Source organism: Aedes albopictus, chromosome 3 (genome assembly GCF_035046485.1).
Source record: "Aedes albopictus strain Foshan chromosome 3, AalbF5, whole genome shotgun sequence".
NCBI classification, from domain to species: domain Eukaryota; kingdom Metazoa; phylum Arthropoda; class Insecta; order Diptera; family Culicidae; genus Aedes; species Aedes albopictus.
The window spans coordinates 143,998,078-144,016,897 of NC_085138.1; the positions used below are offsets into that span (position 1 = coordinate 143,998,078).

Below are 18,820 nucleotides of genomic sequence, written 5' to 3' on the forward strand. Positions count from 1 at the left end.
GATAGAATCGCAAGTGTGCGACGAGAGAAATTGAATAGAAGTTGAAAATTAACAGAGGGCCATAATTGAACAATTCCCTCCTTCTTTGAGTAGTATTAAGTTCACCGAGAAAAGCTAATAACATCCAATTATCTGAAAGGCATTCCCGAAGAACTTCTATAGGTATTTCTGGAATTTCCGAGGAATCCCTGGATGACTTCCCGAAAAAATCCTGGAGGAATTCCCGAGGAACTTCTTAAGGAATTCCTCAGGAATTCTTTGGGAACTCCAGGAGGATGGAAAAATTCCCGAGGAACTTTTGAGAAAACTCTTGAGAAACTCGGAGAAACTGCTGGGAAAGTAGGCGAGGAACTTCTGGGGAAGTTTCCGAGAAACTCCCTGAGGAATTCCCAAGGAACTCCGGGAGCTGGTAGGATTTTTCGAGAAATTTCCGAGAAAATCCTGGAGGAATTCCCGAGAAACTCATTTCGAAAATTTCGGGAAACTCTTGGAGGAATTACAGGGGCATTTTTGAAGGAATCTCCGGGGAACTCCTGGAAGAATTCCCTGTGAACTACTTTAGAAATTCCCGGGAAACTCCTGGCGGAATGTCCAAAGAGCTGATGGAGACATTTCCGAAGCACTCCCTGAGGAAATGCCGAGAAACTTCTGTGAGAAATCCCAAGAAACTCCAGGCAGAATTCTCGAGGAACTCCTGAAGAAATACTAGTCCTAGAGAAATTGTCGGGGCACTTCTTGAAGACTTCCCGAGGAACTCTTGAAAATATTTCCTTGGAATTCCTAATAACTCATAGAGAAATTTCCGTAGAACTTATAGAGGACTTCCAGAAGAACTGGAAAAATTCCCAGGGAAATCCTGAAGAAATCTCTGGAGAACTTCTGGCGGAATCCAGTAGAAATCTTAGAGGGTTTCTTCTTACCGCTGGAGGATTTCTCCGGCAACTCTCGAGGGAATTTTCCCAAGAATTTTGCAGTGAATTTTCTGAAAAAAATAACTGCTGGAGGAAATTTCGAGGAACTTTTGAAGGTATTTCTGGGAAACTCCTGGAGAAATTCACGAGCAACTTCTAGTGAAGTTTCTGAGAAGTCATAGAGAAATTCCTGAAGAATTCCGAATGATATTCTCGGGGTACTTCTGGAGAAATTCCTGATAATCTCCTGGTGGAATGTCCAAGGAATTGCTGGTAATTCACGAGAAAGCTCTGGAGGAACTCTCCGGGAACTCCTGGAGGAATTCCCGTAAAACTTTCGAGGGACTCCTGAAGGAATTCTCGAGGAACTTCTGAAGGATTTCCCGGGAAACTGGTGTTTTTTGTTTGTGGAAATCTTGAATATATTTCCGGAGAACTCTTGAAAGTATTTCTGGTAAAATCCCGAGAGAATTGCCAGGTGAATTCAGGAGGGATTCATACATGCTTGCTGGAGAGCTTCTAAAGGAAATTCGGGAAGAGTTCCAGGTGACAAAGCGAATTTCGTGAAAATCATGAAGGAAATAGCCGTATATTGTGCAGTGTTGGTAAACTCACACTCAAGTCTCACTCATGAACCGCTCCTGCGTGAGCAAACTCGCGCGCGATTCTGAATCATTTTCTCACGCGCGAGATTTTCATGCAAAATCTCGTTCTCGCGAGTCAAGCGCCGAAAACTCGTTCGCTTGTAAAACGAATCCAAATCAATTTTAAAGACATTTAATGTTTTTGCATGCAAGATATGGTCTCTTTCTGTCATACAACCGTCAACACTTCGTTGCAAATAATAAGCAAACCGAGAAATAAAGCAATGAGTAAAATCATGAGTCAAATCATGCTTGATTTTTACGGCAGTGAGTTTGGCGAGTCAAGAATCGCGCGTGAAAAAAATCAACCATGAGTTTTGAGATTTTGAGTTTTTACCAACACTGATATTGTGTGGAGGAATTTTCAGGGAAATCATGGAGAAATTCTCAGGAAAATTCTGCACAAATGCTGAAAGAATTTTTTGGGAACTTCTAATGGAACTCTAAATTCCCGGGATAAAAATACTCGTGAAATTCTCGGGACGCTCCTGAAGGAATTTGTGGAAATTCTGGAGAAATTACCATTTTATTCTAGAGGAATTCCCGGAAAAGTCTTGGTGATTCTCGGAGAACTCTTTGTGAAAATTTTATCAATTCTCAAAAGTATCCCAGAAAGAATTCTAGGGAGAACTCCAAGAGGAAACTCAAATGGAGCTACAAGAAAGTACTCCTGGAAGAATCTAAAAAGGAATTGTTGTAGAAATCCTCGAAGAAATGATTAGAGGAGTTCCGTAATGCACTCCATGAGGAATCACAAAAAAAACTGAAGGAATTGCAGAAGAAACTTCTGCATAAATTCCGAACTCCTTAAGATATAAAGTTCTTAATGTCTTCGAAATCCTTACATACCTAGTTTCTTGATGAATCCGATAATCAATGAACTAAACTTCAATTTTTGCTCCAACCATCGTCGCGCAATGTTATTGTTTTTTTTTTGTAGTTCGTCAACATAAACGTCATGCTATATCAACATGGCGTAGTGTGAACACCTTTCTTGATATAGGATATCATCTCGCTATATTAATTTCTATAGAGCGTAGTCTGAACGTAGCATAAAACTTCATTAGCAGCCGCCATTTCGAATTTGGAGTTGCCATCTTTGATATTCTGGTGGTAATTTTCGGACTGCGGACATCTTCCCCACACAGATCGAAAAAAGAATGTATAATTGTGTGACATATGATGCACATGATTGGAGCGTGGAATATCACAGAAGTTTACATGATATATCATGTAAATGTCATAAAATATCATGTAAACTTACATTATATGTCATGTAATTCAGCATGACTCTGAATGTTTACATGACATATAACGCAAATTTACATGGTATATCATGTAAACCATCATAACAGTAAGTTTACATGACTAAAATGAATTTTTATCTATTCATACCAAAAACCTATATTGTATGATGATGATTAACCTGGGCTTGTTAGGGGAATGTCTGTAAGTAAAAAGAAAATCGCGTTAAGTACTGTTCCTTTGAATTCCACTAAGAATTTGCATCCTTTGACAGATACGTATTTCGACCTCAACTGTAAGGTCGTCTTCAGTGTCTTGTGCTTGACTCGACTGAAGACTGACACTGAAGACGACCTTACAGTTGAGGTCGAAATACGTATCTGTCAAAGAATGTAAATTCTTAGTGGAATTCAAAGGAACAGTACTTATCGCGATTTTCTTTTTATTTATATTGTATGATTTTTTAGCCTAAAAAACTATTAGCAGCCGTCATATTGAATTTAGACTCGCCATCTTGGACTTTTGACAGCCGTCTTGGGTTTTAGATCGCTATCTTAGATATTGTGGTTGCCATTTTTTTTTTACTCCATGCATCTTCCCTATGCCAAATATTCCCATATTGCATGGTTTTAGGACTCCATTAACTCCATTAAACCTTCATCTTGGATACTATGGTCGCCATTTTTGAACTCCTGACATCTTCTCCATGCCTAATATACCCATATTGCATAGTTTAAGAGCCTAAAACTCCATAAGCAGCCGCCATATTGAATTTGGAGTAGCCATCTTTTTTTAGATCGCCATCTTGGATATTATGGACTTGAATATTAGGCCACTATCTTAAATTTTTGACCAACATAGTGGAATTTCTGGTCTCCAGCGTTGATTTCTTTACAAAAATCGTCAACTATGCTAAATGTTACAAAAATCGCCGCAGTTTGATGTGTCGCATGATGGGGCTTGGTTGCGTATTCGGTTAGTTCTACCATCGGTGCTGGTCCGGATTACTGAAACAGCTATTACTCCGGAACGGCTTGACCGATCCGGACCATTTCAAAAAGCAAACAATGAGGTAAAATTCCGGTTCAATTCGAGCTATAATCCGAAAAATCGGGTAATGGGAAGTGCCTTAAAAGTGAGAATTTCTTGGACGCACAGACATACATACATACACACATACAGACATTATCTCAATTCGTCGAATTGAGTTGATTAATATATGTGACTTGACCCTCCGAGCCTTCTATCGAAAATTCGTTTTTTTAGTGAACATATAGCCTTTCAGTACACTTTGGTGTATGAGAAAGGGAAAAACGATAGAAAAATTTCTAAATAAACCAGCTTCCAATAAACCAGCTAGTCGTCGTCGGTGGTGTAGTGGTAAGCGTGGTTGCCTCTCACCGCAGTCGATCGTTGTTCAATTCCCGTCGACGCCGATGGGATTTTCTGAGACATAAAATCCGTGATCACGCCTTCCCTCGGATAGGAAGTAAAGCCGTAGGTCCCGGCCCATGTGTTGATGGGTTCGATATGTAGGGTCCTCAGGTGTGGTGACTGTCTCCCTGGGGCGTCGGAACTTAAGGCTTAGCTCCTAGACCCAGCCGACGTAAAACACAACTGGCGCCGAACGGCCAGAAAAAAATAAGAAGAAGAATAAACCCGCTAAGAATCTGGTGAACTGATTGACGTAACTGCTCGTTTTCGCGCTTAAGAAGTCAGACCGAGATCTCGTCTTTCCCGGCAGCCTTGTTGTTTTTCAAATCCATAAGGGCCTTCTTAACCTCATCCAGTGTTGGTGATTCCACTGTTTGATCCATAATTAAATAGGTTAATCCTGTTTCTGGGGTACTCCTTCATTATAACCATTCATTAAATTTTCGAAGTGCTTCTTCCACCTGCAATTTCGGGCACTGGTGCAGTATAGAGCCACGCACAATTGACAATTGCGTAAAACCTCCGCATATCCTTCCTATCCATGCTTTCCTGCGCAGCAAATGACCCTCAAACATACAAATATGGACTAGTTCACTACTACAACAATAATGCAAATAAGGTTTTATTTAAGCACTATTTTCATACAAGGACAAAATAAATACCAATCAGTCACCATTATACAGGCCACTCTGCACAACTCGTAATTTCTTTAACTCAATATAAATATTGGCCATTATTAGTTCCAAACTTTCTTCAACTAGTATTAATGTTTTACTTCAACATATAATTTAATTAGCGTACGAAACTCGATTGTCCTATAAAAATGGAGTAATGATGAGTTGAGTGTAGCTCAATTGAGAGTCACTACAATTTGACGAAATGCAACATTGACTCCGATAGCGTCTTCACCAACATTCACGAAGAGCACTAATGAACTTGACCCTAGATACCACATTGATTTGCAGGAATCTCGAGGCATCATGTTTCGAAACCCGTCATTTGACACCGCCTTCACAAAATAAGGGAAGTCGCAATATATAGAAGATAGATCTAAATTTCGATTACCGGTCATTCTCATTCTCTTCGTTTCCGTGCAACAGTTTTCACCCGATTGACCTGGATCTGGAAACAGGGGAAGCAGTATACACTGACTGACTGACTGGCTGGAAGCCAGCTGCCAATTAATTATGAATGCATCGGCTCACTTTCATTCATGGGGGTATACGCTTTAAAATCGATGAATCCCAGCGATTGCCGTGGTGTGGTGTATAAAAATGAATCACTGCTGCAATTCCCAGAACAAAACATGAAACGTACCACGCGTCTCCATTTCCTTCTGCTCATGGTTTTGAAATTCGAAGAAGCGAATCATCATTCCAGGCACAGTTTTCCTTCCAATTGGGCGTTTACTATAAATCGAATCATGAAGTGAAGACCCTCTTTGGAAGAATAGGAGGTTGCCTCACGTTATTAGCGATACCCTAATTGTCGAGTCTAAACAATGATCCTTATCTTTAAAAATGACCAGTAAAGCAATTTTTCTAACACATGATATTTTTTACATTTTTTCTGGAGACTCTAACAGGCTATTTTCATTTATTTTTAACAAGATTTTCTATATCTTTTGTAGGTGGATTAATAACAATAAGTGCTAATTTCAAATGAAGTATAATGTATGCTCATTAGGGTGGCCCACACTTATATGAAATACAAAAATTTTGAAAAATGCAAAGTCTTACCTCCTGAATTGGTTATTTTGGACTCCCAGAAACTACTCACTTTATCTAGGCCTATGGTATAACTGTTTTAACAGGCGTCGTATCACTTTGCGGTCTTCGACAAAGGCATTTGGCATATAGTCACCTACAATACAAGGGTTTTATCATTAAACGCTTATAGCGCCACCTAGCGGCAAAAATCGAAAACTTTGAATTTCTACATACATTTGGCCACGTTTTCAAGCACTTTGAGCGCCCCCTTAGGCTTAATCGATTTTGCTCAAATTTTGAACGTAGCTTCTGGGAGTCCAAAATAACCGATTCAGGAGGTAAGACTTGGGGCATTTTTCAAATTTTTTGTTTTTCATATAAGTGTGGGCCACCCTAATACAAATCTTTGAATACAGCGAAACTCTAAAATCAAGTGTTTAGACCCAAACGGTCACGAAATTGATCTTTCGGAAACGGTGTGGCATTGTAATCCCAGTGCAGTGGTTCCCAATCTGCGTCAGGCCGTTTGAAGTACAGGAAACGGTGTGCAGCAGCCGAACCTCCAGTACTTTTCTAGATATGTAGTCTAACGTTTACTACACTATCAATCAGAATATCTCTAGTTCGCACTCGTGGAGCGTCACCCGTACGCGTTTAGTCCTAATCTCGCTCTCGCGCTGGCTGCTAGTCTTCTTCTCGTATTTTCACGGTCACGCGCGCGCAAACGAAGAGGATGGCGGCATCCCCGCATATGATGTCCCACCACCACCGCGCAAACCAACTAAAAATCGCACTTTGAGTACACGTTGGTACCGTCCACCACCGCACCCGGTGTGGTGGTGTAGGCTTTACATTAGTAGTGTCCCTCGTCTACTGAGCACCGGACGCGGACGGCCGATCCTAATGTGCGAAATTATCGCGTTTTGTTTTGTGCGATTCCCGCTGCTCTTCTGTGTTGTTTCGGTTTCGACGTCGTCGGCGGGCGGTTCAAATTCAAGTTGTTTATTCACCCCGAACGGATACTACCTATACGGGAGGAGGGCTGCGCAGTTGAGTCACACACGTTGGACGCCGCGTGTTCACTTTAGTTAGGACGCCTTATCTACTAGTAGGTACCAGCATCGAATCCAAAGAGCTTTCGGTATCTGCGACTTCTCCGCATCGTGCAACCCTCTGCGACGCGCATCGGACCTATCGCATGGTGGTGGACGTGGTGTTCGACGTTGTTGTCGTCGTCGTCATTGTCGGTGACAAGCTAAGCATTTTTTTTCGGTTTCACGTGTCGTTGGTGTCGTCGTCGCCGTTGTCGTCGTTGCCGACGTTAGTTTCATTTTCATGTACAACTCTGGGACTGTGTATACAAACTAAATTTCGAGGTAGGTTGTTTGCGTTATTTGCGACTATCGCTTTCGCGTCATTTGGACCGATTTTTGCTTTATTTTGTGCACGAAATGAAATGTATATTGCAGTGTTTCCCAAACGTTACTTAAAATATATCTTCTGAATCATCAATGGTCTACATTACAGCTGTAATGTGTCCCGCAATACTTTATTTTATTCATTTATTTAGTATTACATCAAATTCCAGATAAAATGACTCAACAATATTTCTTCATAATACATCGGGTTCATGGCTGCCGCTCGGTCACGCCCAACACTCGCCAAGTCACGCTCCACCTGGTCCGCCCATCGTGCTCTCTGCGCTCCACGCCTTCTTGTACCAACCGGATCAGTCGCGGACACCAACTTTGCAGGGTTGTTGTCCGGCATTCTTGCAACATGCCCTGCCCATCGTATCTTTCCGGCTTTAGCCACCTTCAGGATGCTGGGTTCGCCGTAAACTGCAGCGAGCTCGTGATTCATACTTCTCTACCACACACACCGTACTCATGAGTCATGCACACCGCCAAAGATCGTCCTTAGCACGCGTCGCTCGAAAACTCCGAGTGCTTGTAGGTCCTCCTCGAACATGGTCAATGTCTCGTGTCCGTAGAGGACCACCGGTCTTTATTAGCGTTTTGTACATGGTGCATGTGGTGCGTGGATGAATCTTTTTCGACTGTAGCTTCTTCTGGAGTCCGTAGTAGACCCGACTCCCGCTGATGATGCGCCTTCGAATTTCTCGACTCACGTTATTGTCAGCCGTCAGTAAGGATCTGAGGTACACGAATTCTTCAACCACCTCGAAGGTATCTTCGTCTATCGAAACATTACTACCCAGACGGATCCGGTAGTGTTCGGTTCCGCCTACCATCATGTACTTTGTTTTTGAGGCATTCACCACCAGTCCGACCTTTGCTGCTTCGCGTTTCAGACGGGTGTACAGCTCTGCCACCGTTCCAAATGTTCTGGCGATAATGTCCATGTCATCCGCAAACCATACAAATTGATCGAATTTTGTGAAAATCGTTTCCCGGCTGTTGAGCCCTGCTCATCGCATCACACCTTCCAGAGCGATACTGAAGAGTAGGCATGAGAGTCCGTCACCTTGTCGCAATCCCCGGCGAGATTCAAATGAACTGGATAGTACACCCGAAACCCTTACGCAGTTTTGTACACCGTCCATCGTTGCTTTAACCAGTCTAGTCAGCTTCCCAGGAAAGCCGTTTTCGTCCATGATTCTCCATATCTCTGCGTGGTCGATACTGTCGTATGCCGCTTTGAAGTCGATGAACAGGTGATGCGTTGGGACCTGGTATTCACGGCATTTCTGGAGGATTTGCCGTACGGCGAAGATCTGGTCCGTTTTCGACCGGCCGTCGATGAAACCGGCTTGATAACTTCCCACGAACTCATTCGTTTTAGGTGACAGACGACGGAAGATGATCTGGGATAGCACTTTGTAGGCAGCATTTAAAATAGTGATCGCCCTGAAGTTCTCACATTCCAAATGGTTGCCTTTCTTGTGTATGGGGCAGATTACCCCTTCCTTCTACTCCTCCAGTAGCTGTTCGGTTTCCCAGATCCTGACTATCAGCCGATGCAGACAGATGGCCAACTTTTCTGGGCCCATCTTGATGAGTTCAGCTGCGATATCATCCTTACAGGCTGCTTTGTTGGTTTTGAGCTGGTGAATGGCATCCGTAACTTCCCTCAGCGTGAGAGTTGGTTCATTTCCGTCCTCCGCTGCACTGGCGTCGTCGTTTCCTCCGTTGCCGTGGGCTCCCGTGCCTCCGTTCTCCACGCCGTTAAGGTGCTGATCGAAGTGCTTCTTCCACCTTTCGATCACCTCACGTCCTTACGTCAAGAGGCCTCCGTTTTTATCCCTGCATATTTCGGCACGCGGCACGAAGCCGTTGCGGGATGCGTTGAGCTTCTGATAGAACTTTAGTGTTTCTTGGGAACGGCACAGCAGTTCCATTTCTTTACACTCCGCTTATTCCAGGCGCAGCGGGTCTGCTGTTTCTGCTTCCGTTTGAAACGGTTGTTTTAGTCGCTGTAGGTTGTATCGTGGTGGTCGCCGGTACCGTACATTGTTGATGACGGAGAATTTTGGGCGAAGCTTGACCATCACTAGGTAGTGGCCGGAGTCGATGTTGGTGCCACGATGGGTCCTGACGTGGATAATGTTGGAGCAGTGCCGTCTGTCAATCAGAACGTGGTCGATTTGAGATTCCGTCTACTGTCGTGATCTCCAGTTGTAGCGATAAGGGAGGCTGTGTTGGAAAAAGGTGCCATATTTTTGGAGGCGCTCTTATGATATTAAAATTGAAAACAGTACGTTCTTGCGATTTGAAGTCGTCATAGTGAACTTTGGTTTGCCTAACTTTTTCGTTCTATTATTTAAGGCAAACTGCGAAAAGACTTATTACAAGCAAAGACGGACTTGGTGGTGTAGTGGCTACCTCTACTTATTTATATGCAGCAGGTTCTAGGTTCAACCCCTCGATAGTCCCTTTCCTCCTACTTTGTATCTTTCTGTCTACTTTCTCACTCTTCTACATATACTTACCTTACCGGTCAGGCTAAGGCCGGGGTGGCCTCTGCTGTACATAGTAGCCGCCTCCATTCCACTCGGTCCATGGCTGTTTGTCTCCAGTTCCGCACTCTGCGTAGGGTCCGCAGATCGTCCTCCACTTGGTCGACCCACCTAGCTCGCTGCGCTCCACGTCTTCTTGTACCGGTCGGATGACTCTCGAGAACCATTTTAGTCGGGTTGCTATCCGACATCCTGATGACGTGACCCGCCCACCGTAGCCTCCCGATTTTCGCGGTATGGACGATGGTTGGTTCTCTTAGCAGCTGATGCAGCTCGTGGTTCATTCGCCTTCTCCAAGTCCCGTCTTCCATCTGAACTCCGCCGTAGATGGTACGCAACACCTTCCGTTCGAAAACTCCAAGGGCGCGTTGGTCCTCTGCACGTAGGGTCCATGTTTCGTGCCCATAGAGGACGACCGGTCTAATCAGCGTTTTGTAGATGGTTAACTTCGTGTTACGGCGAACTTTGTTCGATCGTAGAGTTCTGCGGAGTCCAAAGTAAGCACGATTTCCTGCCACAATGCGCCTCTGAATTCCTCTGCTGGTGTCGTTGTCGTCGGCCACCAGTGAGCCCAAGTACACGAATTCTTCAACCGCCTCGATTTCATCACCGTCGATATGAATTCGGGGTGGCGGGCGCGGTGATTCCTCCTTGGAGCCCTTTGCCATCATGTACTTTGTCTTCGACACATTAATGACTAATCCGATTCGCTTGGCTTCACTCTTTAGTCGGATGTACGTTTCCGCCATCGTCTCAAATTTACGAGCAATAATATCAATATCATCGGCGAAACCAAGCAGCTGAACGGACTTCGTGAAAATCGTCCCACTCGTGTTTATCCCCGCTCTTCTTATTACACCCTCCAAAGCAATGTTGAACAGCAAGCACGAAAGACCATCACCTTGCCGTAACCCTCTGCGAGATTCGAAGAGACTCGAGAGTGTCCCTGATACTCGAACTACGCACATCACTCGATCCATCGTCGCCTTGATCAACCGTATCAGTTTATCCGGGAATCCGTATTCGTGCATAATCTGCCATAGCTGTTCTCGATCGATTGTATCATACGCCGATTTGAAATCGATGAACAAGTGATGTGTGGGCACGTTGTATTCGCGGCATTTTTGCAACACCTTGCGGATGGCGAACATCTGGTCCGTTGTAGCGCGTTCACCCATAAATCCAGCCTGATATTGCCCCACGAACTCTCTTGCAATCGGTGATAGACGGCGGCATAAAATTTGAGAGAGTATCTTGTAGGCAGCGCTCAGTAGTGTGATCGCGCGGTAGTTCCCGCAATCCAACTTGTCGCCCTTTTTGTAGATGGGACACACGATACCTTCCATCCATTCCTCCGGTAATCTTCCTCCTCCCAAATCTTGGTAATGACCCAGTGTAGTGCTCTCACCAGTGCTTCTCCACCGTATTTTAGAAGCTCGCTTGGTAGTTGATCTGCTCCAGCGGCCTTGTTGTTTTTCAACCGGCCAACCCCCTCCTCAATCTCTTGAAGGTCAGGGGCCGGAAGTCTTTCGTCCTGTGCACATATCCTAGATCTGTTACCACGCCACCTTCGGTACTTGCAACGTCGCCATTGAGGTGCTCATCGTAATGCTGCCGCCACCTCTCGACCACCTCACGCTCGCTCGTGAGAATATTCCCGTGATTATCTCGGCACATTTCGGCTTGTGGCACAAAGCCTCTGCGCGAGCGGTTCAGCTTCTCGTAGAACTTTCGTGTGTCCTTAGCGCGGTACAGCTCTTCCATCGCTTCGCGATCTCGTTCTTCCTGCTGGCGCTTCTTCATCCGGAAGACTGAGTTCTGCCTGTTCCGCGCCTGTTTGTAACGTGCCTCATTCGCTCTCGTACGGTGTTGCAGCATTCTCGCCCATGCTGCATTCTTCTCGTTTTTCAATTGTTCACATTCGCCGTCGTACCAGTCGTTTCTGTGATTCGGAGTCGCGAAGCCTAGTGCTGTAGCCGAGGTACTACCTATGGCGGATCGAATGTCCCTCCAGCCATCTTCAAGTGTAGCTGCGCCAAGCTGCTCTTCCGTTGGTAGGGCCACTGCTAACTGCTGCGCGTAGTCTTGAGCCACTTCTACGTTACGAAGTTGCTCGATGTTGAGCCGCGGCGTTCGACTTCGACGCGTGATGATAACTGTCGAAAGTTTTGAGCGCATGCATACAGCGACTAAGTAGTGATCCGAATCTATATTCGCACTGCGGTATGTGCGGACGTTGGTTATATCTGAGAAGAATTTACCGTCGATTAGAACGTGGTCGATTTGGTTTTCTGTTTGTTGGTCGGGTGATCTCCAGGTGGCTTTGTGGATATCTTTGCGGGGGAAGAAGGTGCTTCGGACTACCATACCACGGGAGGCTGCAAAGTCTACGCATCGCTGGCCGTTATCATTCGATACGGCGTGCAGGCTGTTTCGCCCGATTACCGGTCTGTACATTTCCTCCCTTCCTACCTGAGCGTTCATGTCGCCGACAACGATTTTCACGTCACGCGGCGAGCAACCATCGTATGTTTGCTCTAACTGCGCGTAGAACGCTTCTTTCTCGTCATCGGGTCTCCCTTCGTGTGGGCAGTGGACGTTAATGATGCTGTAGTTGAAGAAACGGCCCTTAACTCTCAACATGCACATCCTTGCGTTGATCGGCTGCCACCCGATCACACGTTGTCGCATCTTGCCCAACACTATAAATCCTGTTCCCAGTTCATTGGTGGTGCCACAGCTTTGGTAGAAGGTAGCCGCTCGATGCCCGCTTTTCCACACTTTCTGTCCAGTCCAACAAAGTTCCTGCAACGCCACGATGTCGAAGTTGCGGGCATGTAGTTCGTCGTAGATTATCCTGTCACATCCTGCGAAACCTAGTGACTTGCAATTCCATGTTCCAAGTTTCCAATCGTAGTCCTTATTTCGTCGCGTGGGTCTTTGCCGATTGTATCGAGTCGTATTTTCTCCTATGTTATTCGCAATGGGGATTTTTACGGGTGGCTTATTGGGCCTACGCCAACACTCCTGTCTCGCCGGAGGGCCATCGTGCCAGTTCTGTTTAACGTCCCAACCAACACTGGGACGACCACGCTGATGGGGCTACCACCTTGGATCTAGCTGGGCGTGGTGCAGCGTTTCTTACTCAGCCGCTGGATGCCAGAACAGACGCTGTTTGAGCCGCACCTCCTTGGTGAACAGACACTCGGATCGTACCTCCTCAATCTAGCTGAAGTCAAAAGGACAACAGTGCCCAGGCTGCACTACCAGCTAAGCACACAACTCTTAGCTGGCGGTCTTTGTCATCGCTTGACCCGTGGAAGCATGAGGTAGGACCTTGTGAGGACCAGAGCTATATTGGACGCTCTCCTTATCGACTCACCGTTTTGCAGACTCTTCTACATATACTTCTCATGTTTATTCGTACATATGTTCGTAGTCGTCGCTAGAACCAGAAACGGACTAAAAAAACGTTTCCCTTTCCTTCTAACTTTCGTCACAGTACTGTATCAATCTATCATATAACGCCTCGAGCTATGCAACCAAAGCGGACTGTGTCGCTTTACATTAATCTTCAAACAATCTATTACTTTACGCCTCGCATTCAGACACCAATGCGTGAACCCTGGCCAAAAATAAACATTTCCCACCAACACTCCAACATCCGCATGACCTTGTGCTGGCGCAGAGGACTAAACGGCCTGTTGGCAACAAGCGATTGCAATCATAACTTCCCTTCCCTTCCCCACATTAACCTGCAACCTGACGCAGCAGGTGCCATTCTTCTCTGAAATAGAAGACCACCAACGCTCACACACTGAAGATAGCTGCTAGTTCCAAGATGCTGCCTCATTTTTTTCGTTGTGTAAGTGTAGCTGATCTGGCGTAGCAACTGCGGGCGGTCAAGGTGTACTAAAGAAAATCAAATAGATTTCCAGAGTTTCCATTCATATACGCAACTCTTGGAACCATGTTTTTCTATTTTCTCTAGATTTCATTCATAATTTATGTTTCTCCAAAAGTTTCTTCAGGGATTTACACAAGAGTTTCTTCCAAGATTCCTCCTAAAATTCCTTTGTTTTTCGTATAATGAAAATGGGAGCCACATGCTTAAGAAGGGAACCAATACTCTAGTTAACCTAACCGTTGTCCTAACCGATTCGAAGTACCGAGCCTGGCCAGTTTCGCCAGAAGAATATCATGATAGATTGAATCAAACGCTGCCTTAAGATAAGTGTAGATGACATCAACTTGAGCACCTTGCTCCAATTGTTTAAAACAAGTCGAATTCAGAGATGTCTCCAGGAGTTCCATACCTTTTGGAATTTTTTCAAGGATCTCTCCTGGAATTCCTTCAAGGATCACCCTATAGAAGTTCCATCAGTAATTTCTGGAATTTCTTTTGAGATTCTTCCTGAAATTCTTTCGGGGTTTCTTCTAGGAATTCCTGCGAAATTACTCCTGGAGTTTTATAAAAATTCTTGCAGGAGTTTGTGTAGTGAATCTTTAAGAGTTCCTTCAGAAGTCCCCCATTGAGTAGTCCATAAGCTTTTTCCAGTAAAGTAGTTCTTTCAGAGATTGCGCTAGAAGTTCCTTCAGGGATCTTGCCGGTAACTCCAGGATAATTCAGGGATGCCTCCAGAAGTTTCAACAGAGATTCCTTTAGAAGTTATTCCATCGATATTCCAACAGCGGTTCCTTTAGATCAGGGGTTCTCAAACTTTTTCAGCTTGCGACCCACTTTTGGTTTCCATAGAATTTGGCGACCCACTAGCACGCATTTTCATAAAATACGTAATTTTTTGAAAGTTTGGACTTACTTTCTAAATAAATACATTCAATCACTTTCACAAGTTTTGGTAAACTTACATTGCGTAGCACTGAAACTTAAATAAAAGTTGTTTTTAATTTATAGTGCTCATCTCTTTTTTATGTCTAATTCAGGTAAAGGTGTCCAAGTGTTCAGCTTCAGTAAACTATTAGTCTAAAGGATTTGGGATAAGTTACCATGTCACCGTAAAGAGCCAACCCACATAAATTAGATAAGTTACCAAGTTTTTAATATATTTAACTAGCCTGTCTTGATGCAATACTAAAGAAGAGCTGACACATTCTAGAAAAAAAAACAATTTATAAGTCTTTGAAGATAAAGTTGCAATTTTAGCTTCTGAAGAACAATAAAATCTCATACTTTCAGAGTCGATTTCAGAATGCAGACAGTAGTTTCAACACTGCAAAATATTTTTGCTGGTAATCAGCAAACTTTGCTGATTTTTGGCGTGCTGATTGCATTCAGCAATACAAATTACTGAGTATCAGCAATTATTTTTCAACTTGCTGAACCATCCAGCAATTTTGACAGTTGATCAGCAAAGTTGTGCTGAAATTCAGCAAAAATGTTGCTGAAATTCAGCAATTTCTTTTGCTGATTTTTGGCGTGCTGCATTTCAAAAATGTTGGTGTGAATATACTCCAGACATTCACATATAATACCGAAAAACGGATTTCTTTAAATAACTCTGCCAATTCACTAATGGAGTATCTGTAAATTAGAAAATGGTTGCAATACATATCATTTGACATATATTAATTAAGACATTTATAACAACATCGCCCAAGCCTTCGCGACCCACCAGAAATCAGCCCGCGACCCACCAGTGGGTCGCGACCCATAGTTTGAGAAACGCTGCTTTAGATCTTTCTCCAGAGGTCTCTCCAGAGGTTTTTCCAAGAGGATTCAGGGATGCGTCTAGGAAATCCATTAGGGATGGATATAGAAGATTCTTCAGGGATTCTTCCAAGAGAATTCAGGGATGCCTCCAGGAACTCCTTCAAGGGTTCCTATGGGAGCTCCTTCTGGGAGCCCGTTTGGAATTTCTTCAATGATCCCTCCTGGAATTCCTTCAAGGACTACCCCATGAGTTTTTCCAGTAATTTCTGAAATTCCTTTGGGTATTCCTCTTACAATTCCTACGGAATGCCTCATGGAGTTTTACGGAAATTCATTAAGGAGTTCGTTTAGTGCGACTTCCCTAGCAGTTCCATCAGTTCTTCCGAGCATTTCATCAGTATAGCAGTTCTTTTAGGGATTGCTTCAGAAGTTCCTTCAGGGATCTCCCCAGTAACTCCTGGAAGATTCAGGGATGCCTCCAGGAGTTTCAAAATTCCTTCAGAAATTACCATAGATATTTGAACAGAAGTTCCCTCAGGTATTTCTCCAGAGGTTTCTTCAGAGATTCTTCCAGGAGGATTCAGGAATCCTCCCAGGAAATCCAAAATTTGTAAGCATACAAACGATCAATTTTCCAGCCTATTTTTTGTAGAAGAACTCGAGATTTACATCTTCAGTTTGCATCAAAATTTGAGAGCATTGCTTGATGATTCTGATGACGCCCCGTAAAGCCTTCAGTGGGTATCCGGAGGTCTCATGGGCGTTTCAGGGGGCTTCAGAGGCTTTTCACAGTGTCCCAGAAGGTTTCACGGAGGTTTCAGGTGCGCTTCAGAGGTCTCAGTGAGTCTCAATGGTATTTCAGTGAGTCTCAGAAGCGTTTGGGAGGGCCTTAGGGGCGTTTCAGTCTCAGGGGTGTTGCAGGAGCAACTGGAGCGCTTTCTACTATTAAAACTCTCCTGAAAGCCCCCTTATCTCTTGGAAATACCTCTGAACGCCCTCAAACTCCTCAGACCTTTCAAAAAACCTTTGAAACGCCCTTGAAACCTACATAATACCATTGAAACGCATTTGAAATTCCCGTAATTCATATGCAATGCCTCTAAACCCCCCTTAAACGACCCTGAAAACCGCTTGAAGCGCTCCTGAAATGCATCGAAACCTTCATAATATTATTGAAATGCCTTTGAAATCCCCATAACTAATTTGAAATGCCCCTTAAACCCCTTGGAACGCGTTTAAAAGTCTCCAGAAACCTCCTGAAACACAGCAAACCTCCTGAAAGAAAACGCTCTTCAAAAGCTACTGAGACCCCCTGAATCGCCTTTAACGCTTCTTTGGCATTATGGTCATTTTTTACCCAAACCGTAGACTACGTCAACAAGCTGCTCCCAACGTGATGCATTTAGAAAGTTAATATCCCTGTCCCTGAAATCCTCGTATTTCCATAGAAACGCCAACTAGACCGCTCGGAACGCTCTTAAAAGGCTCCTAAAATTCCCAGAAACAATCCTTTGGAACGCCCCTAAAGCCACTTGGAATCCCCCTCTTTTGGGCTCTCCGGAAACTTATATTTGTAACATCCACATTTCTCACGAGAGTCACGAGCTTTAGTACTCGATGGAGAACCACTGCTGCATGTATATTGTATATAAGTGGCTAAGTATCAACAATGATCGCCAAAATTTGCGCGTCATCCGCCGCCGGCATGTGAGTTGAGTTGGACGACAAGTACCCACCATTCATTGCTGCCGGCGAAGGGGTTTGGCCTGTGCCAAAATCAACCATCCAACAACAACTACAACGCTGCGCTGGCTGGAGAGATCATGATCAAAGAGCGCCTGTTTTTTTTTCGCGAATGCTCATTTGCGCACCTAATTTGCGTGAGCCGCTCTTCAGGGTCATCAATTTACGATCCTTTTCCGCTTATGCGCTCCCATCGTGGTCTACGCCTCGCCCACTGCTGTGGTCTGGTAAAACGAAACACACGCAACCTAAACCCCCCATGGAGGTAGGGTGACCATGACCATTCATCAACCTGAGTTTCGGAGGAACATCAGCGACATTCGTCCTCTATAGGTTTTTTTAACTCTATTGACGCCACTGTTTGAACTTTTATACTATTACGCAGATTGCCCTTTTCACGAAACTCCCGGATGGCCACCCTACACGGCCGCGGCGCACGAGCTTATCCAGCAAGTTTTAACAATGTATCATTTTTTTTCCTCTTTGCTTGCAGATTCGGTTCAAAACACAGCTGCCGCTGCGGATAGCGCATCCGATGCGCAATTAAACGGTCCGACGCCGATGGACACCTCGTCGCCTGCACCACTAACGGCGACGACGACGACAACTACATCGACCGCGGCGACTCCGACACAGACCGCCCCAGCATCCCACCCATCGTCTGTATCCAACACGCCAGCGACGGCAGCAGCAGCCGCAGCAGCAGCAACAACAACAGCATCAGCATCAGCCGGGCAACCAGCTGTCGCCTCGTCAGACGAGCCGGCAGGTGCAGTTAGTACGACCACCACCGCGCCGCAAACGACGACCACTACCAGCGCTTCTTCGTTCACCACAACGACGACCAGTTCGCACGCGGCGTCCACTACCACAACCGCTGCCGCCGCCGCCGCAACCGCAGCAGCAACCACCGTAGCCCCAGTGACGACGGCTACCTTTGGCGCGCCGACTCCAGTCGCCGTCAGTGCTAATGGATTACACTCGGCATCGGCAGCACCTGCAACCCCAACCGCCAATACCACCGCAACGGTGGCCGGTAATCCGACGACAAACCCCCAGCAGCCGCCCACGACGACCACAGCCACCACCGGTGGCAACCCTGGAACCGGGTTGCCACCACCCCAGAGTAAAACTGGAACCACGGATAAGGGTGGCCTGCCGAAGGCGATGATCAAACCGAACGTACTGACGCACGTCATTGAGGGATTCGTGATACTGGAGGCGAACGAACCGTTCCCGAACCACTGGCAACGCGGCCCCGAGTGGGACTCCAGCGACGAACCACCGAGTAAGTACCCATTTGTAGCTACCTACCTGATCATCATCGATTTTTGGTGGGGTGTTTGATTTCTTGCTTTTCGTTATGCTAATTTAGTGTTTTGCGCAGCATTTGAAGCGCGCGCAAAGGGTAGGGTAGGGCGGGGCAAGATGAGCACCCTAAGGATCACGTTGAGTTTATTGAAAGTTAACACAATTTTTCGAAG

General features: G+C 45.2%; 1 protein-coding gene across 2 annotated transcripts in view; it reads left to right on the forward strand.

Annotated features, from left to right (window-relative positions):
* The window catches only part of LOC109424065 (polyhomeotic-proximal chromatin protein-like), a 186,810-nt gene that overhangs the window by 156,481 nt on the left and 11,509 nt on the right, over nucleotides 1-18,820 (forward strand). For both annotated transcript variants that reach the window (XM_062842190.1, XM_062842191.1), the window contains one exon: nucleotides 17,830-18,624. In XM_062842190.1, the coding sequence (XP_062698174.1) occupies nucleotides 17,830-18,624 (795 nt within the window). The remainder of the gene's footprint in view (nucleotides 1-17,829; nucleotides 18,625-18,820) is intronic.